The following is a 21,017-nucleotide window of genomic DNA, read 5'->3' on the forward strand; positions in this document are numbered from 1 at the left end:
AGAGAGAGACAGACACCACTTTAAGCACGACTAATCCAGAAAATTGAGAAGATCCGCATCGAAAGCAGCGCTCTTCACTGCTCCACATCCTCATCCTCAATCTTCCGAACACTCATCCCCTCCGACACACACCCTCGTATACACAGCAACACAATGTCCGGACTCGCAGAAGCTGACCAGAAGGGTAAGCACACCATTCATCTTCCGGGGCTGGCATGGTTTCCGTGTTGGCAGTTGTCTCAGGGAATGCAGTTTTGACTCTCTCCCTCATCCTGTCCCTATGATCTTTTTTCTACTTTCCGCCGAGTGTAGAGCTGCAGACGTTCCTCGACGCAGAGCAGGCCAAGGCCCGCGTCCAGTCGTCCATCCACACGTTCACCGATCGATGCTGGGACCAGTGCGTAAAGTCGTCGATTGGCTCCAGCTTCGGTTGTGGCGAAGAGGCTTGCCTCAGCAACTGCGTTGAGCGCTTCCTCGATACTTCTCTTTTTATCGTAAGTGTTTGCCTGTCTGCTTTCACTGGGAAAGACTTGAAGGGACCCGGGGAGTGAAAGAAGCTGACTCTGATTTTATCTGGTCGTCCGATCGGACTCACTGCGATCTACATTGACGATGACAGGTCAACAAGTTGCAAGAACAGCGAGGACAGATGTCTTGACCACAGCATCCTCTCGGAACCATGTACCATCACTCACAAAAATTGATACAGGGATCAAAACCACTGCTCAGCGTACACATAGGGAACAAAGGTTTCGAACATCGGCGAGCGCACACGAATGAGCGACGACAACAATGAATTACAGTGACGAGAGAAGAGAGCGGTCATCGCTCAAGAGCACTTTGCCGTGCTGATGCACCAGAGACCTTTAAATTCCAGCTAGGAGCAGGATAGGGAGAGAAGGTGCTGCTTTCGGTCCAAGCACAAGTGCTTTCCACGGCGGCACCGGCGACTGATGCAGGCGAGCTTCGAATCTTCCTCTTGGATCCCCGATTCGGAAAATGTTGCGTGGTCATCGGCGACTACGAGATGCAGCGCCTTTGCGTACGCTGGAACAGTCGAGCCTGCTGAAGCTATGGTGCGCGTGCTTTGATATTCGTCCAGGGGTGACGTCTACACGCCCTCTCGATAAAAAGTTGCCGTCGAGGTGATATATCTCGAGTGTCGATGTTCGCGCGGAACCCCAACCAAAATATTGGATTTTGCCTGTTTTACGGCAGCAGATGGCGGTTTGCATTGGAGCTTTTTTTTGTTGTTGCCAAGTTTGACAGTTGCTCTGCTGGCTGTTGTCCACTCTCTTGCCTCCATTGCTATTCGGAGAGTAGAGTTCATCTCGAACGCAGCTATTCTGTAGCGCATGCACATCACTATCGAGACCCCTCAGTGTGGCCTGTCCCTACAATGACGCCGAATCGAACCCTTTAGTGAATGGACGTGCTAACCGGCGGCTGCATTGCTGGAGATTGTCCCTACGAAAGCCTGCCTGTCAACGCTCGGGAGTGATCCCAGGTTGCTTCCTCTCTCCACCCTTCCGCCCTATCCCATCTTCTCGTATACGTGCAGGGACAAGCTTTCGATCTCTGGTAGATTGATTCCACTGTTGGTTCGTTGTTCGGTGCAATCTGGTATTGCTACAGTGTTTTCTTCAAGTTCAAGATTTCGACCGCTCTTGTTCGAAAGCAACTTCTGGTATAGGCAAGACGCTTTAACGTACAACAGCTTTTTCGAAACGTAAAGATGGAAGAGCCTTACGACACAAAGGAGGGCCGAAGAGGCAGAGGCGTAGAGTTCTGCTGCCTGAGCTACCCGCTCGTCAAAGCAGGAGCTTACCTGATCCCGCTCGAGTTCGCCTTTGTCTCTGGGTGCATCATCGTCCTAAGCGCCACAACCCCGACCATCGTTGCAGCCGTCGACACCCTACCCCGTGTCTTCTCGCTGACCTTGCTCATCTTGGCAATCCTCACGCTCGCCTGGCAAGTGATCGGTCTGATCACGGTGCGCACGGAGATGAGCTCGATCTACCGCCTCTACATCCGGATCAACACGCTTCTGGTGCTTATCATGACGACGGTGGCTACCATAGGAACGGTGGTGATTGCAACTAAGCATAAACAGTCGCAGGAGGTGTGCACGCGGATTTATGGAAATCCGCCGCTCAACTCGTCGACCGGGGTATCGTTTGATGCGCTGAACTCATTTGCTCCGGGCAAGCACATTTGCAACTACTTTTTGTGGGCGCAGGTGGCTGCCATGGGTGGATTGGTGGCAATCTTATTCTTGACTCAGGTACGTAGTTCTTGTGCAGAACACGAACAAATCATGGGTACTGACTCACGGACCCATTGCCTTCTTCTTATAAACAGGTCTACTTCTGCTACTGCCAACGGGCGTACGGTCAAAAGCAGCGGTCGGCTCTTGTTCACTTGGAGGGCTATCACAAAGAAACGTGAGTATCAAGGGCAGGATTTTTCTTCAATTTAGTTTAGTGTGATACTGACATCTCTGCTTCCTGTACACACACAGCGAGGACGGAGACACGTCTTCAGATGCTCTGAGCCCCACGTCTCGGAGCAGCACGTACAACAGCTCTCTGAACCATGCCGGATCGTTCCCCAATCCGTACAGAGCTTGAGTTGCCGTATTTCTGTAGAATTCCTCGCGATCGAGAGAGAAAAGAAAGATGGAGGAAGAATGATCCTGAAGTGCAACGTGTGGTCTTGGTTATCGAGAGAGTCAGCGGGATCTTCTTTGGTGAATCGCGTTATGTGTTTGTTCAGCCCGATTTAGCCGATTGGAGGAACTTGACCGGATCCGAGTTGTTTTACGGTGAGAATTCACGCTTTGCTGATTGGAGCCCAAGTCGCGCGTCAAGGCTCAAGGCTTTGGTCAGCAATGGTTCTTTTGGAGAAATTCGCACCGGCGCTCTTCGCACGAGTCAAGCTTCGGAAATTCCAGATTAGCACATCACAGAGAGAGAAAGCGAGAGAGAGACAGGGACAGAGAGCCTCATCATGTGTGAGGGAAGCGCCGTCGTCTCCAATTCTGAGAAATCTCAAATGCAAAGTCAATGCAATCGCATCACAGCTATTGACAGCCACCATCTCATCACCACCCCTATCATACATCATGCAGAGAGCTAGTAAGTGTTGAGCAGCAGCGTAAGACAGCATACCAAATCAGATTACTGACCACTCGGAACGCTACATCTCGCACCGCACCCGTCGAAACACCAACGCGTATCTTGCAATACTTCCCACCGGCTCTATCACCACCATCGACATACTATCATCACCACTTGCACCTCCTCCCACCATCACCATCTCCATGCCATGCTTGCGACAACAGGTTTGGTCGCTCGAAGCGCCGCTCGCTCGGCCAAGAGCCTCAACAGCGTGGCCAAGGTCGTCTGCGCCAGCCCTTCGCAGGCGCGCGGCCTTGCCACTGTCACCGACACCCCCGTCCGCTCCCACGGCGGTCTCCGCGACCAGGACCGCATCTTCCAGAACGCCTACATGCGCCATGACCATGGCCTCAAGGGCGCCAAGGCACGAGGTGACTGGCACCGCACCAAGGACATCTTGCTCAAGGGCCACGACTGGATCATCTCGCAGATGAAGGAGTCCGGCATGCGTGGCCGTGGTGGCGCCGGTTTCCCCTCCGGTCTCAAGTGGAGCTTCATGAACAAGCCAGGCTGGGAGAAGGACCCTCGCCCGCGCTACCTCGTCATCAATGCCGATGAGGGCGAACCCGGTACCTGCAAGGACCGTGAGATTATGCGCGGCGACCCGCACAAGCTCGTCGAGGGCTGCCTCGTCGCCGGTCGTGCCATGAACGCCAACGCCGCCTACATCTACGTTCGAGGAGAGTTCTACCTCGAGGTCGCCCACCTTCAGCACGCCATCAAGGAGGCGTACGCCGACGGCCTCATCGGCAAGAACGCCTGCGGTTCCGGCTACGACTTTGATGTCTACGTTCACAAGGGTGCCGGTGCCTACATCTGCGGTGAGGAAACCGCGCTCATCGAGTCGCTCGAGGGCAAGCAGGGCAAGCCTCGCTTGAAGCCTCCTTTCCCCGCCGATGTGGGTGTTTTTGGTTGCCCCACCACCGTCGCCAACGTCGAGACCGTTGCTGCTGCGCCCACCATCATCCGACGTGGACCATCGTGGTTCGCTGGGTTTGGTCGTGAAAAGAACCAAGGTACCAAGCTGTTCGCCATCTCGGGTCACGTCAACACGCCCTGTGTCGTCGAGGAGGAGATGTCGATCCCACTGCAGGAGCTCATCGAGCGTCACTGCGGCGGTGTGCGTGGTGGATGGGACAACTTGCTCGGAATCGTTCCCGGTGGATCGTCAGTGCCCATCCTGCCCAAGCACAAGTGCGAGCAGGTGCTCATGGACTTTGACTCGCTCCGCGAGAACCAGTCGTCGCTCGGAACCGGTGCTGTCATCGTGATGGACAAAACCACGGACGTGGTGCAGGCCATCTCGCGTTTCGCTAAGTTTTACAAGCACGAGTCATGTGGCCAGTGCACGCCATGCCGTGAAGGCACCACGTGGCTGGCCAACATGATGGAGCGCTTCGAGGAGGGACGTGGCAACTACCGCGAGATCGACATGATCCAGGAGTTGACAAAGCAGATGGAGGGACACACGATCTGTGCGCTCGCCGATGCGGCTGCCTGGCCTATCCAGGGTCTGCTGCGTTGGTTCCGTCCTGAGATCGAGGAGAGGATGCGACTGTACCAGGAGAAGAACGGCCCCGTTCTGGTGGGTGGTAGGAGGCTCAAGGATATGGATCCTGACTACGCTTTCCCCGCCAACATGGGCTTGCCTGTCCCGCAGAAGGCTCTCGCTCAGTCTCAGTGATTTCAACGATAACATGTTGTGTAGCAATCTGATATTCTAAAGCTTATGTATAGATGCTGGTGGTGTGCACGGCTTTGAACTTGACTAGAGAGCGTGTGTGAGGATTGCCACAGCAGACGATGCCTTTGGACTCCATCTGCCCTTCATCTGGCGTTAGAAGGGCCTCCAGGTGGTGGTGTCGTCGAAGAGGCCTCTGGAAGGGAGTCGTACGACAGATCGTGGCTGACAAATGGGCGCCACCGATGTCCGACCTTCCGAGATTGTCAGACGAGACATACCCGACATCAACCTAAAATCGTCAAGCGAGAAAGCCACGTTCGCTGGACGACGCAACTTATTTGCAAGCTTGTGTCTTGCTGTCGTCCGAGAACCGGCTGGTAGTGTGTAAGGTCAACAGGGCATCGAGCAGTGTGTGATGCTCTAGATGGGTATGTGCGCGAGAGGTGGGCCCTGTGAGGTGAGCGAGTGTGCGGTTGGGTGTTACATGATCAATAAGCGGACGTCGGCTGCTGAGGAGGGGTTCGGCGAATTCATGTGCACCTGCGCGTCAGATCCAAGTGACGTAGCTGCCGTACAGCGCAAGCTGTCCAACCCCGCAAACCCTAAAAGCAGCCACTTGTCCACACCACCAACCGCCTCCACACGTTACACAAGCAAAGGCATCGGCTTGCACGCCAGCCAGAGTTGAAGTCGCTCTTGAGCAGCGTCGCCGAATCGAGAAGCACGCCACCTGTTCTGTGACTGGCTGACTCTTGCATCCCAGCCGAACAGACTTCGGCCTTCCAGCTGCGTGTGTAGCTAAATTCGGGTCGACGGCAGCGGCAGGCTGTCACATGTCGGGTCTTGGCCGGCACGCAATCGAGCTGCCGGCACTGCTGAGGAGCGCGAGCAGGGGTCAGGTGGAGAGAGGTCGGTGACGTGCGAGTAGCGGGTGGCTGACCAACACCTCGATTGGGTGGCTTTGGTCAGTGATAGCACAAGGAATGTCTGTGCACGCGTGGGCATACGCAGGTTGTGCATTCGTCGCTGTTGGTGAGTGTTGAGCTTCGACGTCGCGGGAGACTGTATATAAAGCTGGTCAGCAGTCTCGTGTCGTCCTGCTCACCATCAAGATCATTTTGCAACCCTGGAGGAACACTTTGACGCAGCACCCACACCAAACCTTCACAATGCTGACCACGACATTAACTATCGCACGCACGGTCCGCGTTGGCCTGCGCCCCACCCCAATCACCACCACCACGAGCATGGCGTCTCGCTTCCTCACCACCACGCCACGCATCCTCTCCTCACGGCCAGACACACTCTCGGGTGTGCGCGAGGACCGCTCGCACGGCCCGATCCCCGGAGCGCACCCATCCCCTGAGATCAACGTCGCCCGCACGCGCTCCACGGTGCGCGTGCTCGTGCCCTCGGTCGGCCTGATGCTCGGCTTCATCGGCTGGTGGTTCCTCGGCCACAACGACCGGGACCACCGCAAGGAATCCATCGACGTCGGCCCGGACGGCTTCAACAAGCTCAAGGGCTCCAAGCACCGCGCCGCCCAGCAGCTCAAGGACGGCGTCCGAAACTCCGACGGCTCCCTCGCCGCCTGAGCGATTTACGCGGACTCAAATTGCATGCGCCTCTCTTACCGTAGCGAACGTTTGTTGATTTCCCCATACTGTACTATATCATGTCTGGCACTGCTTTGAGCTCGATCCTTGCACCTTCGCATTCTGTCAATGAACCACCGTCATCCACGCCCCCACGCCCCAGCTCAACGTTTGTGTTCTCGCCATTTCTACAGCCGCGGACTGATGTTGCTCCAAGCGTCGGTCGCACCACTCCTCGACACAAGTCACATGCACTCTAATTGTTTTGCGAATCCATAATCATGCAATTGATCAACCCGAGAAAAGCGCAACGCAAGCTCAAGAGTGAAGGAAGAAAACAGTAAAGGCCCTTTCGAAGCATCATCGCTCCCACTCCATATCGTCCTCCTCTTCGCCATCGTCTTCATGGAACACAAACACGTCTTGATCGTGCTGAGGTCCATGATGGCGATGGTCCATCTCTTGCAGCAGCAGCATCTCCGGTTCATCTTGCTTGCCCTTGGTCGCCGTTCTACCCTTGCTGCTCTTGCTACTGCTGCTGCTGCCGCCTCCCCTCGCGCGACTCGTTCCGAAAGGGCCAAGATCCTAGTGCTCATCTCTCCGTACTTCTTCGTACAAGCTGCGATTGGGCGGCGCATCCCTCTTGCCTCCTCCGAGCAAGCGCCCCACCCAGCCGAACACACCTCCGCCCCCACCTCCAAGTCCGAAGTACGACTGAGCAGCTCGTCGATCTTCAGCTGCTACACGCGCTGCCGCTGCCCGAGCCGCGCGTTCTTCCTCCGACTGCAAGCGCGGATGGCTCGAGATGGACCGGCGTATGGGGCGGGGAGTGAAATGGCCGTCCTCGGATCCATCGGTGCTCGCGCTTCTGCGTTGTCTGGTATCTCCGCTTTGCTGGTTCTCGTTCTCGTCTTCATCGTCTTCATCCTCCTCGTCCTGGGGAACGTTGATCTCGTCACCAAAGAGCGCACCTATTTCCTCGAGCGGCACACCCGATGTCTCTGGATACCCGAAATACACCGTGACGAACGCCAGCGCTGCAAAAAAGGCAAGGATAATGTAAAGCCTCCAGCCAATCTTCTCCATCAAAATCGGCGTCAGCTCGCCCACCAACCAGTTGAACGACCAGTTGGTCGCCGTCGCCAACGAGGCTCCCTTCGCGCGGAAAGCAAGAGGCATAATCTCTGGCGGATATAGCCAAGGAATTGGGCCCCAGCTATATCCAAAGACAGCATTAAACACGATGATCGAGCCGACGACGGCCTGCGGAGTGTAGTCGCGGTCGATGTAGAGGAAGTAGCCGCAGGCTGTGAGTGCCGCGGCGCATCCAACAGCGCCCGAAAGCAAGATGATACGACGTCCCCAGAGGTCGACGAGAAACCAGGTGGGCACCGTGGCTAACGTGTAAATGATGCCGTTGACGCCGGTCATGAGCAGAGCGTCGCGTCCGATCCAGCCGGCAGACTCGAGGATCATGGGCAGGTAGTAGCAGACGCTGTTGATGCCGACGAGCTGGGCAAACATTTGGGAAGACATGGCGATGAGGGTGCGGTAGCGATACTGGGTGAGCATCCGTCTATAGGAGGTGTCGCCCTGTTTGTGGAGGTAGAGGACGTTTTCCTTGATCTCGCGGAACTCGAGCTTGGCGCGCGGCTCGGTGGGATCGCCGGCACCGTGCAGATCAGCGAGGACACGCATGCCCTCATGATCCATGTCCTTGTCGAGCAGCCAACGCGGAGACTCGGGAAGGAGGACAGAGCCAAATGCCAACGTAGCACCGATGACGACTTGAATGCTGAGAGGCAGACGCCACGAGAGGTCGCTCTCGATGTACGAGGCAAAGTAGTCGACCCACACGCTGCTGGCATAACCGATGATGTTGCCTGTGAACTCGATGCACGCAAGCTTGCCACGGTTCTCGGCCGGAGATATTTCTGATTGGTAAGTAGGCACAATCATAGAAAGGCTTCCCACGCCAAGCCCAGATACAATCCTTCCGATGAGCATGGAGTTGTAGCCGGTTGTGAAGGTTTGGATGGCGCCACCGACGGAAAAGACAACGGCACCCCAGAAAAGGGTACTCTTGCGGCCAAAGATGTCGGCGAGTCGACCGCAGGCAAGACTAGTGACGAGAGCTCCGAGCTCGAGCGAGGCAACGAGCGTTCCGATCTCGTAAGCGGTGGGATGATCGAAGTATGCTTTGAAGTAAGGGCCGGTGATGATGCCGCTCATGACTCCCTGATCGTATCCGAAGAGAAACACGCCGAGAGAGGCAAAGCAGGTAACAAAGAGCATGAGGCCGTCTCCCTTGATGCCAAACTTGGCAAGAGGAGAGGTGTCATGGTCCATCGAAACGATGGGTGCGCGGACGGTGCCGTTGGAGCGGATCGAGCTGGCGGTGTTGGATCGCTGCCGGGCATGGCCGTTTCGTGAAGGAGTGGTGGATGCATTGGTATAGGTGTTTCGCTCGACTTCGCTGGATGGGCGAGTGGAAGAACGCGAAGGATTGGACGACATGCTGAAGGGAGTTACATGGACGGCCAGCCTACCAGTGCAAAGCGTCGATGAACCAGTGAAAGCGACGCCGCGAGTGGGTGACTGAGGGCGCGCTCGTCAAGTATCTGTGTGGTGTTTCAAGAGAGCATCACAGTTGAAAGGCCGAGTCGAAATGCGAGTCGCTATGATGTATACAGCAGTCGCTTGTATGCAGATGATGGTGTATAGGAATTGGTGAAGAGAGTGATGGTAAAGAGTGAGAAGAGAGGCCAATGTCGACCTTTTGAATCGGCCCGGAGCGTGACTGTGGGGCTGTCGAGCCGACTAGCGGTCACTGTGCATTCGCTCGCAGCCTGATTTTCGAGATCCGACCTTTGTCACAGCGCCACGCTACGCAGCAACGTGAGTCGGCAGGGCGAGCGCATGGTCCAAGCGAGGCTCCTCGCCTCTTTCGCCGCTGGAACGCCTCGAAATTTCAGGAACTGAGCGCGTGTCTAAAACAAAATTTGTGTTGGCATGACGCTGTAACATCTTGAAGTTCACAAGAAAACGACACGGCCGACGCGTCTTTGCGGCGTTGTGATTGACACTCAGACTGCTTGACAGAAGCAGATCAAGCAGATCTAGCAGCTGCACGCCCAAGTGTTGGTCTTGGTGTCAAATGTGACAGTGCAAGAGCAAGCAGCGATCCGAGCGATACCCTTCCATCCCCTCAAACGTCACACATAGCAGCACTGTCATCGTCTTCATCGTCATTGTCATCAACTACGCCAGCAGGATCGACCCCTTCGTCTCTACCACCACTGCGTTTCCAAGCCTCCTTTCCTCCAGACGCTCGTATAGATATCATCCAGAACTAGAGCCATCGCATAACCTCGATAACACCGTTGCCTTAGGCCTATAACGCGACCAGCGACCAAGTCTCAGCATACTCTGGGTCTTAATAACAGGCAAGCGTGCATTAGAAAACACGGACATCACCATGCGAGGCAGCCTGGCGCTATAGACCACCACCCCTCATCCTCAGCAAAATCACCCTCCGTCGACACACGGGCAGGCACCGAACATGCACAATCCTCGTCCGTCTCAAGACGGATCTCGTTCAAGCCCACCTTCCTCCAGTCGCCCTTCAGACACGTCCCCGGGCCATAGCAACATGTTGCCGCCGTCACACTCTACCCTTCGTTTTCCCTCACACGCCCCGCAAGCATCGACCTCTACTGCTTCCACACCTCTAGACGCGCGTCGCAGGTCGTCGCCAATCCATGCCAGTGCAGTTCCGCTCTCAGCCAACCCTGACCTCCGTCGTCGTCAGAGTGTCGCGCCAAGTGACCCTCAACGCAGGTCCTCCGCCCAGCATGCGCAGTCCTCCTTCGACCAGCCACCCGTTCCGAGACACAATGGATCACCATCTCAAACTCCTTTCAGTCCTCCAAGTGCATCCAAGTCTGCTCCCGCCGGCCCAACAACAACCACACTCGGCAACTACCAGCTTGGCGACTGCCTTGGCCGCGGTGCTTTTGGCTCTGTTTATCGAGGTCTCAACTACATGAACGGTGAGACCGTCGCTGTCAAACAGATTCAACTCGGCAATATACCGAAGGCAGAGCTCGGAGAGATCATGTCCGAGATCGATCTCCTCAAGAACCTTCACCATCCCAACATTGTCAAGTACAAAGGCTCAGAAAAGACCAAAGATTATCTCTACATCATCCTTGAGTACTGCGAGAACGGCTCATTACACCACATCTGCAAGCGCTTCGGCAAGTTCCCTGAAGGACTCGTGAGCGTTTACATCTCACAAGTCCTTGAAGGTCTCATCTATCTGCACGACCAGGGCGTCATCCATCGAGACATCAAGGGCGCCAACATCCTTACCACCAAGGATGGCTCCGTCAAGCTCGCCGACTTTGGCGTCGCCACCAAGACCGGGGCCATGGGCGAGAACGCCGTCGTAGGCAGTCCCTACTGGATGGCCCCCGAGGTCATCGATCAGAGTGGCGCCACCACGGCCAGCGACATTTGGAGCGTTGGCTGTGTCGTAGTCGAGCTCCTTGAAGGCAAGCCGCCGTATCACTTTCTCGCGCCTATGCCTGCTCTATTTCGCATCGTTCAAGACGACTGTCCGCCTCTGCCCGAGGGCGCTTCTCCCGTTGTCAAAGACTTCCTCCTCCACTGCTTCCAGAAGGACGCCAACCTGCGAGTCTCGGCACGCAAGCTGCTTCGACATCCGTGGATGGTTACTGCTCGCAAACAACTCCAGCAACTCCAGGCAGGTGGCTCGCTTCGGGCAGGCGCAGGCCCAACCCTCAACACGCCGCACGAGGAAGCGGTCAAGAGTGTTCAAGAATGGAACCAAGCGCTCAACGAGCCACCCAAACAAGCCGGGCAGCGCCTTCACGAACCAGACACGCTTCGAGCTCCAATGCAACCCAGCCTTCGCCGTGTCAACGCCATCGCTGCCGAGCTCGGTACTGCTAAGCCGCTACCCGGTCGCAAGACACGTCACTCCAGTCGGCCCACTTTGCCCGTCGACTTTAGCCCTCCCCCCGCTCTTCCACGCAAAGACGACACTGCAGCAGATTATGCGCCTCGTCCTTCGTCCAAGTTGCTCAAATCCTTGAACGAGCCCAGCAATCCCTCGGCTACCCATCTTTCCCCGGCGACGAACAGCAAACAGCCCGCTTCGCCTACCAATGCATCCGGCTTCCGAACGCCCATTGCTGGAGCTGCTCCAGCAACCTCCCTCATGGATCACCGTGTCAAGCTCGCAGACCTGCAACAACCAGAGAGCGCTGACGACAATTGGGATGATGATTTCGAAGAGGACATTACCACCACCAAGATCGCTGCCCTTGAGAGAAGTGCTTCGTCCGAAGGCAAGGATGCATCGCCCAAGTCGCCTACGAACGCTGCAACCGCTGCGTCGCCGAAGAGCAGACCTTCTCCTCCCTTGGACCAGCAAGACTTTGCTTCCCCCTCACCGCCTCGCCAAGCAGGACTTGAAGCAGACTTTGATCAGCGCACCATTCGGCCCGTCGCTCCTCCGTTTTTGCGCAGCGTAGCTTCCTCTCCCCAAGTCCGCGGCTCTGCGGATGTCATCAAGCAAACCTCATCGCCGCTCGAAAGCTTTTCGAATGACGACGACGCCGGCGACGATTACTCTGACCTTGTTGGAGATGGCCAGGAGGATGTCTTGAACCGACGCATCCGTGACCTGCAGATGAAAAATAGCGTCGGCAAGCGCCTCTTCCATCCCAACGACCTCACACGACTCGCTAGCCCCGGCGCTGGCGGCAAGTCCTCGTCGCAAGCCCACACAGACCTCGGGGTCGGGTCACCATCCCGGCCTTCCGACCGACGCAGACAGGCGTCGTCGGAGGCATTGCGCAGCTCTCTGGCCGCTTCTGCCACTCGAACTCCTTCCAACCCGAGCAGCCCGGTGGCCACGCTGCGTCTCGAAAAGGACGAAAAATGGAAGCAGATGCGCCGCATGCTCGGCAAATACTCCGAAGACCATTCCGCCGAAGACTACTCGGACCTCTTTGGGCACGCAGACGAAGCTGGCAACCGCAAAGACGATTCTATCGGCAGTGGCAACACACTGCAGCTCACCGCTCGTCTCTCGAACCGATCCTGGCTGCGCGACAATGATGCTGACGAAGACGATCCTTTTGCCGAGATCGACGAAGGGCTCAACGCTGAGGCGGATCTCGAGGCCAATGTGGCTCGCGACCAGCATGCCCGCATGTGTGCCTTTGTCACCGAGCTGGTCGAGTCTCTCGATACACGTGCTGGTGTTGAGGAGCTGCTCCAGGTGTGCGAAGACATCGACCAGGTGCTCACCGACATGCCCGAGATGAAGGCACAGTTGCTCGCCTCGCACGGTGCGCTAGCCCTCATACAACTGCTCGAGGCAGCCGCAGATCGCGAATTGGCTACCCGGCTGCTCGGCATCCTTAACCTCATCATCTTCGAAGACCCCGAGGCCCAGGAGAGCTTGTGTCTGATTGGAGCGATCCCGGTCGTCATGACTTTCACGACCAAGAAATGGCCACACGACCTCCGACTCGAGGCGGCTCACTTCGTCTTTGCCATGTGCTCCACATCCCGACTCACGCTGCAGTTTGTGCTGAGCTGCCGTGGACTGCGCACACTCGTCAATCTCATCGACGAAGACTACCTCGAGCAGAAGGATCTCGTCTGGATCGGCGTCGGATGCGTTAGCAGCGTGCTCGAGCTGCAAAGCCCTGCCTCCCGCAATGACTTTTGCCGCATGCTGGCTCAGGAGGGCTTGCTCGAGCCTCTGTCTTCCGCGCTGCAGAGTGTAATCGATGATGACCAGGATGAGTACGCCTCTGAGGCTCGTGCCAACATCCTCCAGATCCTTCTCATCTACTCGCAGTCCGACAACTTCCTCAAGAAGCAGGTCGCTACCCGCAGTGTTCTTCGACGCATCCTGCGCTCCGCGTCCCGCCTCGATGCCGAGTCATTAACGCTCATGCTCAAGATTGTCAAGAATTTGTCCATGTCGCCCACGATCCTCGACGAGATGCAAAACGCCAACACGATCGAGATCCTAACCAACATCCTTGCACAGCATCACAGTGGTCCGCACGGTACCGAGATGTCGAACCAGGTGCTCAACACCATGTACAATTTGTGCCGGTTGTCCAAGTCGCGCCAGGAAGAGGCTGCCCAGGCCGGCATCATCCCACAGCTGCTGCGCGTGGCCCGCACCAACTCGCCACTGCGGCAGTTCGCGTTGCCCATCCTGTGCGACTTTGCTCATGCAGGCAAAGCGACACGCAAAATGTTCTGGCAGCACAGAGGCCTGCATTTCTATCTCAAGTTGCTCGAGGATCCGTATTGGCAAGTTTCCGCGCTGGAGAGCGTGCTCGTCTGGTTGCAAGACGAAACGGCGCGCGTCGAGGAGGTGCTCTTGCAGCCGGCGTCGATCGAATCGCTGCTCTGTGTCTTTGCCACGAGCAAGGCCAACTCGTTCGAGAATTTGTTGGAACCATTTGTCAAGATGTGCCGACTCTCGAGTGGTGTCGTGGCTGCGATGGCGCGCAACACTCTGTTTGTCAAGCCACTCCTCGAGCGACTTTCGCATCCCAAAGCGGTCGTCAGGCTCAATTTGCTGAGAATCACCAAGATGATCTGCGACCTCAAAGGCGATGAATACTCACCGCTCGTGGAGCAGCTCAAGGTGTACGATGTGGTGGAGAAGCTCAGCAGCAAGGACAATGCGGTGCTGGTCAAGGAGCTTGCTCGCGACATTCTTAGCCAGCGCCATGTCCAGCGCGATGCGAGCAGGACGGTGAGGAGAACGCTATCGGACACGCACATGGCTGCTACTGGTGGCTCTGGCAGTCCTGGCTCCATGCCGCCGCCGCTTCCGAGCGCTGGCCTTGGACAACTGGTAGGCATGCGCGCTTCAGCTCCTTATCGCCGCAAGATCTCGAATGGCACTAGCGGCGATGCAGGCGACATGTCGACCAACAGCGTGGCCAACTCGACCATCCACGAGCGATCCTTCTCGGGTTCCTTGACGGCGTCTTCCCCATCGTCGTCGTTGGGATCTTCGATGACGAGCACTCCTTCCGCGGCAAGAAGTGCAGCGATGCGCAATCTGGTGGGTAGACTCGGCCAGCCGCGTCGGTCGATCACTCCAAATCGCGAGCTGACGGGTCAGAGCCAGAGCAGCTTTGGTTCTAGTCGCACCTCGCCTCTGATGGCCATGGAGCCGCTCCCGCAAGGGGAAGCGGTGAGGCTGCGGCAAAACTCGCAGCCACAGATGGGTTCAGCAGCAAGGGGCGGACACGATGCCGGCTCGCCCGAATCGCTGTCGTCCAGTCGAGATGCATTTGACAAAAAGATGAACGGTGCCTCGTCGGCCAGTCACATGGGCTTTTCGAGGGCGATGAGTCCACGCGTGAGAAGCATCTCGAACGAGATCAAGCGGGCGGCTGCGTATGCGAACTTGAACAGTTCACAGGATGCTCAGCCGCAAAAGGTGCCCTCGCTGCATGCGTCGTTGGATATTGAGGCAAGGAAAGCTGCCTCAGACGAGGGTGATGGATTGGATGGGCAGTTGGGTGACAAGGACAGGACTATGCGGCCGCCTTCGAGACGGCCAATTCCGTCTTTGCCCTCGAGCCATCGGTTTGAGCATTAGATTGTAATAGGTGATCTGAATAGACTTTCATTGGACAACAATCTCATGAACGATCGCTTTTGTGACAAGACGATGAAACGAGGTTGCTCTCGTGTTTTGTTAGGCTACTTTGCATTGTGCGAGAAGGCGGGGGGGAAAGGGTCCGGATCTAGTGGTGGTAAGCAGGAGCCTGAGGCTTGATAATCTCCCACGCCTCGTCGACCTTGTCCACGACCTGTTGGGGCAAGGGACCCTTTTCGAAGTCGACCAAGTTAGCGTCGATGTGGTTTTTGGAGCTAGCACCGATGATGACGGCGTCGCCGGCTTCGCGCTTCAGTTGCGAATGGTGCATCATCCAGCGGAGGGCGATCTCGGCGAGCGTGAGGCCGTGTTTGTCCGCGCTTCCCCTGATCAGGTCGAGGGCTTGGAAGTAGTGGTCGTTCCAGTAGCGCTTGCGGTACATCTGGCCCTGGCTGCGCTGCGGGTCGAAGCGGCTGCCCTGCTCGGGTTTCGAGTCGGGCGAGTGGTGGCCGACGAAGAGGCCGCCGCCGAGCGGGTTGAAGGCGTAGAAAGCGATGTGGTTGCGGCGGAGGGTGGGGAAGAGGTCGGGCTCCGGTGTGCGGGTCAGGGCGTTGTACACGCCCTGGTAGACGGAGGGCTTGACCCAGCCGTGACGCGAGGTGATGTCGACGATCGTCTGCACCTCGTCGGCGGTGTAGTTGCTGACGCCGAAGCGCTTGAACCTGCCCTGCTCAAACTCAGCGTTGACGGCTTCGAGCGTGCGCTCCAGGTCGACCTCGCGATCGGGAGCGTGCAGGTAGAACAGGTCAAACTGCTCCGTCCCCAGCGAGCGCAGGCTGTCCGCCACCGCGCGGTGGATGTCCGCCGGCTCAAACGTGTACTTGTCCTTAGAAGGGAAGTTCGGGTTGCGTGCGCTGGGGAAGACTTTCGTCGCAATCGTGAAACGGTGCGACGCCGAGGGCACCGTGTATCCGAGCTGACGCAGGTATTCTTCGGAACTGCCAGCGCCGTACATTCGCGCTGTGTCGAGCTCCGTGTGTCCGTGCGACGCAAAGATGTCCAGAATTGCCCGGCAGTCGTCGAGGTCGTGAACGCGCGACTGCTCGACCCCAGGCGCACCAAACGTCATGCACCCAAACACGATCTTGATGTTCGTCTTGGGCTGCACGGCTGCAGCAGTGGATGAAGCGGTTGACATTTTGAAGGTAAGTGCAGATGGTTTCTGAGAGGCCGGGTGGACTGCTGAAGGTGAACGAAGGGGGTTGCAAATCAGAGATGTACTTATACTTTCCTTCGATGTGCTTTCTGTCGTCGCTATCGTCGTCGTTGCTATCGTTATTCCAGGCGAGAGTCGTGGTGGAGGTGGAGGAGGAGGATAGAAACAAAAGACTCAGCAATAGTGTGTGGAGGTCTGGACTAGAGCGATGGTTGGTTGCAGGAGTGCGGGTCCGTGGATATGAAGGTGCCTCGCCTGAACATTGGCCGCCATCGTCGCTCTGCTGGTGGACTCAGCCGGCGGATGACTCGTCCGCGGAAGCATGGTCAAAGCGTCCTCTCTCTCTTCCTCCGCACTTTGGTCATGTCGAATAGAGCAGCCGCATCGGCTATACATCGGCCCGGGAAAAATCGTATTACGTGATGCTGACTGTGGATCCTGCCTCGCCTCCACCTCGAGAATTTTGGCTTCAAGTCGGAGAAGCTTTTGCGTTTGTGTTCCCAATGGACCCTTTCTACACATACTTTGTACCAGCACTTCCTCCTATCGACAACAACCCGGGCCTCGCTGGACACTCTAACCATGTCGTCCTTCAAAAGGCGAGTCAACCCATCATCCGGCTCCTCCACCCCGGCTCCACTCCCAGCCGGCGTCAAGCCCTCCTCGTTCTCCTCGCCGGTCCCGCTCATCTCAACGGGCGTCCCCGCCCTCGACGACCTCCTCTCCGGCGGCGGCCTCTCCTCCAGTTCTGACCTCCTCATCCTTCCCGCCACGGGTACAGCTGCACAATCAGCAGCGCAGATCGGTGCGTCCAGCTCCACGGCAGCCACATTGGCAGAAACGGACCATGCGGCACGAGCGGCTGCGGAGCCATACGTCGAGCTGCTGCTGGGCTACTCGGTTGCGCAGGGGATAGCGTCAGATCATGTGGGGGTGGTGATTGGGGAGGACGTGAGGGGGTTAGTGGGCGGGTTGATGGCGAGGGCGGGGAACTTGGATGAACAGCTGTTGGAGAGGATTGGGTCCAAGTCGGCAATTGTTGAACAAGATCCTGCGCAAGCTGGGCCCTCGGATCTCCTCAGTACTGTCGGTGACGAGGACGATAACGATGGCTCAGAGAGTAAGGGACCAGAAGGGGCAGCAACTGTAGAGGAGCAAAAGACGGGTGACGCGCAGAGGGAACGAGAGATGAAGATTGCTTGGCGCTATTCCAACATGAAACAGTTCAACACCACCGTGAACGAGCCCAGCAGTCCAAACTCGAGCACAGAACCAACTCCATTCTGTCACACTTTTGACCTCAGCAAACGCATCGATGGCCGTATCATCCAGCACGCGGTCGACCAGGGCAAGCTCGAAATGGTCGACATCTCGACCGCCACCCACGCAGCAGGAGCATCCGGCTCCAACGCCTACGGCTCCAACGCCTACGAGGTAGCATACAAGCACATCGAAGCAGCAGCACAAAGGTGTCGACATCACGCAGCTTCTGCACCGGTATCTGCCCCGCCTGTGCTGCGTGTTGCCATCCGTGCCCTCGGTTCACCCGCCTGGACTGTCGCACGCGGCCAGTCGCGGCACACCGAAACCATCCGCTTCCTGCACCGACTCAAGCGGCTCCTACGATCGCTTTCGCTCGTGGATCACTCTGCGACGGCATCAGCGCGAGCAGTGACAATACCTTCCATGGCGGTGCTGAGCGTGTCCTCGTTCCTCCTGTCTCAACCCTCTACTCCACGCGGCGGCGGCGGCGGCAGCACCAGCAACCTAGCGCATCGGATGGTGCACAGCGTCGACTCGGCCATCTCGATGAGCGCCTTTGCCAGCTCGTCTGCGCTGCGTTCGGCATTCTCGGCCTACACGGGCGCGCTCAAGGTGCTCAAGACGCCCGCAGTGGGCACGCTGACCAACCCGTCGATCCGGGCGTCTGTGCTGCGCGGGATGGGCACGGGTGCTGGTTCCGGCGCTGGTGGCAAAAGTGCGACCAGCGGCAGTGCAGGTGGTGGGGGCGAAGGCGGTGCAGGTGGCGGAGAGAACAATCTGGCGTTCAAAGTCAGGAGGAAGCGGCTGGTGATCGAGACGTTGCATCTGGACGTCGAAGGCGGGGTGAGCGAGAGGCGGACCAAGCCGCCTAAGAATAGCGAGGAGGTCACTGGCACTAAAGACGCCGCACAGAGCGGTGCGGCGAAGACGAGCAGCACTGGAGCAAGCACGTTTGTCCGCAGACAGCCAGCAGCAGCCGTGCAAGGGATTTCCTCGGCGGCTGAGACGACTTCGGGAACAGCAGCGCCGAAGAAGTTCGCCGGATTGTCGGCGCTCCGTCAACGTGGATTGGCTGCCGCGGCCGCGGCCGCTACAAGCAGTACGAGCGGTACAACTGGCGGGCAGAACAAAGAGTACGCTGTTGAAGTGGATTCCGCCAGCCACACCGCGCACCACCACCCGCACCCTGCAAAACGCACACCGCACACTGCGCAGAGTCGGGTCGCTAACACGCGAGCGGAGGACCTTGAGTTCTGACGATTCGGTGCACATCTCAAATCGCATGCGACTTTACTCAGCGAGACAACCCGTGAAAGTGTGTGAAAGAAAAAAATGTTCCATTGAGTCTTAACAGGGGTGAGAACGAAGGCGAAGAGAGCGATACAAAGGTGTCAAAGGAGGGGTCAAAGGAGAACTCGAAAGCTTGGGAGGGGCTCTCTAGTTGGTGGTGGTGGGCTGGGGAAGGTTGGCCGAGCCCAAGCTGGCGAGGCTAGGCGCAACGCTTGGCGAAGCGGACGCGCCGGAATCCGACGCAGAACCCGTAGCGGTGCTGACCGGAGTCGACGAGACAATCGAGTCGCTTCCACTCGGCGTTGCCGTGGCCGCAGGCGCATCAGACGCGCCGTTCGAAGCGCTCGGCGAGTCCGTAGGGGCCGCACCACCTGCTCCACCCACGCTGTCGGTCGACGTAGCTGTACCGGACGCAGCGGACGAGGAAGCAGTGCTCGTCGCGTCCGGCGCCTCAGGCAGGGGGATGTTGACGTAGCCAACCGCGGGGCCGGCGAGCGTGTTGTCGTCCGTCACCGTGTTGTTGGACGACGTGACGACGGCGTACACCTGCCCTCCGGTCAGGTTGGAGGGCAGGGTGACCTGCGAGCCGCTACCGCTGGTCAGGGGGACGAACTGTGTGCCGTTGACGCCCTGGATGAGCGCGAGGTAGGTCTGGTTCGACGAGGGCGAGGACAAGTTGTTGGTGGTGGTGGTGTTTGTGGCGTTGCTGGAGTCGTAGGAAACGGTGACCTGCTGACCGGGGGTGAGGGAGCCGTTGGACGCACCGCCGGACAGCGAGAGCGTGGGGAAGGCAGTGATGGGCAAGCTGGCGTTCTGCGGGCACGACTCGATGAACGGCGCGGCGAGCGAGTAGACCTGCTGGAAGTCCAACGGTGTCGCGAACGGACTGGGAATGGCATTGCCACCGTCGGTAGTCTGCGCGATCAGATAGCTCTGGTGCTGTCCCTCCACAACCAGAATACTACCTGCCGTCTCGAGCGCCGACTTGTCGGTTACGTTCTGCGCAGCGCCCAAGTATGCGCTCACACCTACGCCCTCGAGAACACGAGCAGTGGTGAGGAAGCTAGCCACATCGGTAACTGACGAAAAGTTGTACGTGCACGCGGGCACCGACTGGTTCCCAAGTGCCTGGGTCAGCAGCTCAACGTGCGACGCCTCATCACGGCCGATGGCGTAGATCTGGTTGCGCACCGACGCGTTGTAGCCCGCAGCCTCAAAGTCGGCCGCAGACAGCTTCGAGAGCGACTGGTTGTAGAACGTCGCCTCGAGATGCTCGAGCGTCAGGGCATACTGCAGGATCTGCGTGTCGTTGAACGTGGTGGGTGCGGTGGTGGCCGGGCGTGGGCCGGAGCTGGCACCCGAGGTGGTGCTGGGCGCAGGAGGAGAGGAGGACGAAGCACGCGTGAGGGATGATGTCGCCGTCAGAGTGAGCACGGAAGCCGCAGACGAGACCACGGCAGACGGGGTGGGGAGGTTGCCCAGCGCCGACGAGGCCGACTGCTGACGAGGCAGCAGTGGCGATGCCGAGGCAGACGATGCTGCGGCGAGGGCGAGGACGAACGAGGAGGAGAGCTTCATGGTCGGGAATGGGGATATGATGGTGTGTGGTGCTTAGAAGAGAAGAGATGATCTGTCGAAAGAATATATACTCCCCAGCGTCCGGGCTGACGGCCTCAGGCTGGTCCTGACAAAGAACTCGGTTGATCGAGAAGAATCTACGGGGGCTGCAGACCCGAGGGAGCAACGCTCCTCAGCTGATCACAAACATCACCCTCCGCAAGCGAACCAGGAGTGGCAAGCTGTTGAAACAGTGCTGCCTCAGTTTGACACCTCCACCGACACCTTTTTCTTCGATCTTGGCCGCGGGGCATCTCTTTACACAGCCCACGCGGAGGAAGCATACGATTGTGCTCGGGTTTCAGGCATCGATCCGGCACGGCTCAACGCGGATCAGGGCTGTCGTTCCCGACGTCATTTTGAAACTCAGACGTCAGTGCGCAAGACCGCCATCGGCATGTGTGAAAACTTTTGGCGCAGCAGTACAGTAGGTGGCAGGGGCAGCGTGCAGCTGAAACGCCTGCGCGCGCTGCTGCTAAAGATGGAAACCTCAGGC

At 57.9% G+C, this 21,017-nt stretch overlaps 9 protein-coding genes across 9 annotated transcripts; 6 read left to right on the forward strand and 3 right to left on the reverse strand.

The window, feature by feature from the left end:
- Positions 1 to 153: 153 nt before the first annotated feature.
- EX895_000948 (uncharacterized protein) lies at positions 154 to 658 on the forward strand (the record flags this gene model as incomplete). The annotated part of the gene is made up of 3 exons (XM_029881549.1): positions 154 to 184; positions 313 to 494; positions 620 to 658. The coding sequence occupies 3 exons, from the start codon at positions 154 to 156 to the stop codon at positions 656 to 658; spliced, it is 252 nt and encodes an 83-aa protein (XP_029742935.1).
- Positions 659 to 1,735: 1,077 nt separating this feature from the next.
- On the forward strand, positions 1,736 to 2,630 carry EX895_000949 (uncharacterized protein; the record flags this gene model as incomplete). The annotated part of the gene is made up of 3 exons (XM_029881550.1): positions 1,736 to 2,284; positions 2,362 to 2,444; positions 2,522 to 2,630. The coding sequence occupies 3 exons, from the start codon at positions 1,736 to 1,738 to the stop codon at positions 2,628 to 2,630; spliced, it is 741 nt and encodes a 246-aa protein (XP_029742936.1).
- A 494-nt stretch (positions 2,631 to 3,124) lies between these two features.
- EX895_000950 (uncharacterized protein) lies at positions 3,125 to 4,863 on the forward strand (the record flags this gene model as incomplete). The annotated part of the gene is made up of 2 exons (XM_029881551.1): positions 3,125 to 3,137; positions 3,344 to 4,863. 2 exons carry the CDS (start codon positions 3,125 to 3,127, stop codon positions 4,861 to 4,863), a joined length of 1,533 nt encoding a protein of 510 aa, XP_029742937.1.
- A 1,169-nt stretch (positions 4,864 to 6,032) lies between these two features.
- Positions 6,033 to 6,458, forward strand: EX895_000951 (uncharacterized protein; the record flags this gene model as incomplete). Its single annotated transcript, XM_029881552.1, has 1 exon — positions 6,033 to 6,458. The coding sequence occupies one exon, from the start codon at positions 6,033 to 6,035 to the stop codon at positions 6,456 to 6,458; it is 426 nt and encodes a 141-aa protein (XP_029742938.1).
- Positions 6,459 to 7,043: 585 nt separating this feature from the next.
- Positions 7,044 to 8,975, reverse strand: EX895_000952 (uncharacterized protein; the record flags this gene model as incomplete). The annotated part of the gene is made up of 1 exon (XM_029881553.1): positions 7,044 to 8,975. One exon carries the CDS (start codon positions 8,973 to 8,975, stop codon positions 7,044 to 7,046), a length of 1,932 nt encoding a protein of 643 aa, XP_029742939.1.
- A 1,135-nt stretch (positions 8,976 to 10,110) lies between these two features.
- On the forward strand, positions 10,111 to 15,135 carry EX895_000953 (uncharacterized protein; the record flags this gene model as incomplete). Its single annotated transcript, XM_029881554.1, has 1 exon — positions 10,111 to 15,135. One exon carries the CDS (start codon positions 10,111 to 10,113, stop codon positions 15,133 to 15,135), a length of 5,025 nt encoding a protein of 1,674 aa, XP_029742940.1.
- Positions 15,136 to 15,283: 148 nt separating this feature from the next.
- On the reverse strand, positions 15,284 to 16,333 carry EX895_000954 (uncharacterized protein; the record flags this gene model as incomplete). The annotated part of the gene is made up of 1 exon (XM_029881555.1): positions 15,284 to 16,333. One exon carries the CDS (start codon positions 16,331 to 16,333, stop codon positions 15,284 to 15,286), a length of 1,050 nt encoding a protein of 349 aa, XP_029742941.1.
- Positions 16,334 to 16,933: 600 nt separating this feature from the next.
- EX895_000955 (uncharacterized protein) lies at positions 16,934 to 18,871 on the forward strand (the record flags this gene model as incomplete). The annotated part of the gene is made up of 1 exon (XM_029881556.1): positions 16,934 to 18,871. The coding sequence occupies one exon, from the start codon at positions 16,934 to 16,936 to the stop codon at positions 18,869 to 18,871; it is 1,938 nt and encodes a 645-aa protein (XP_029742942.1).
- Positions 18,872 to 19,051: 180 nt separating this feature from the next.
- Positions 19,052 to 20,482, reverse strand: EX895_000956 (uncharacterized protein; the record flags this gene model as incomplete). Its single annotated transcript, XM_029881557.1, has 1 exon — positions 19,052 to 20,482. The coding sequence occupies one exon, from the start codon at positions 20,480 to 20,482 to the stop codon at positions 19,052 to 19,054; it is 1,431 nt and encodes a 476-aa protein (XP_029742943.1).
- Positions 20,483 to 21,017: the final 535 nt, after the last annotated feature.

Source organism: Sporisorium graminicola, chromosome SGRAM_1 (genome assembly GCF_005498985.1).
Source record: "Sporisorium graminicola strain CBS 10092 chromosome SGRAM_1, whole genome shotgun sequence".
Taxonomy (NCBI): Eukaryota; Fungi; Basidiomycota; class Ustilaginomycetes; order Ustilaginales; family Ustilaginaceae; genus Sporisorium; species Sporisorium graminicola.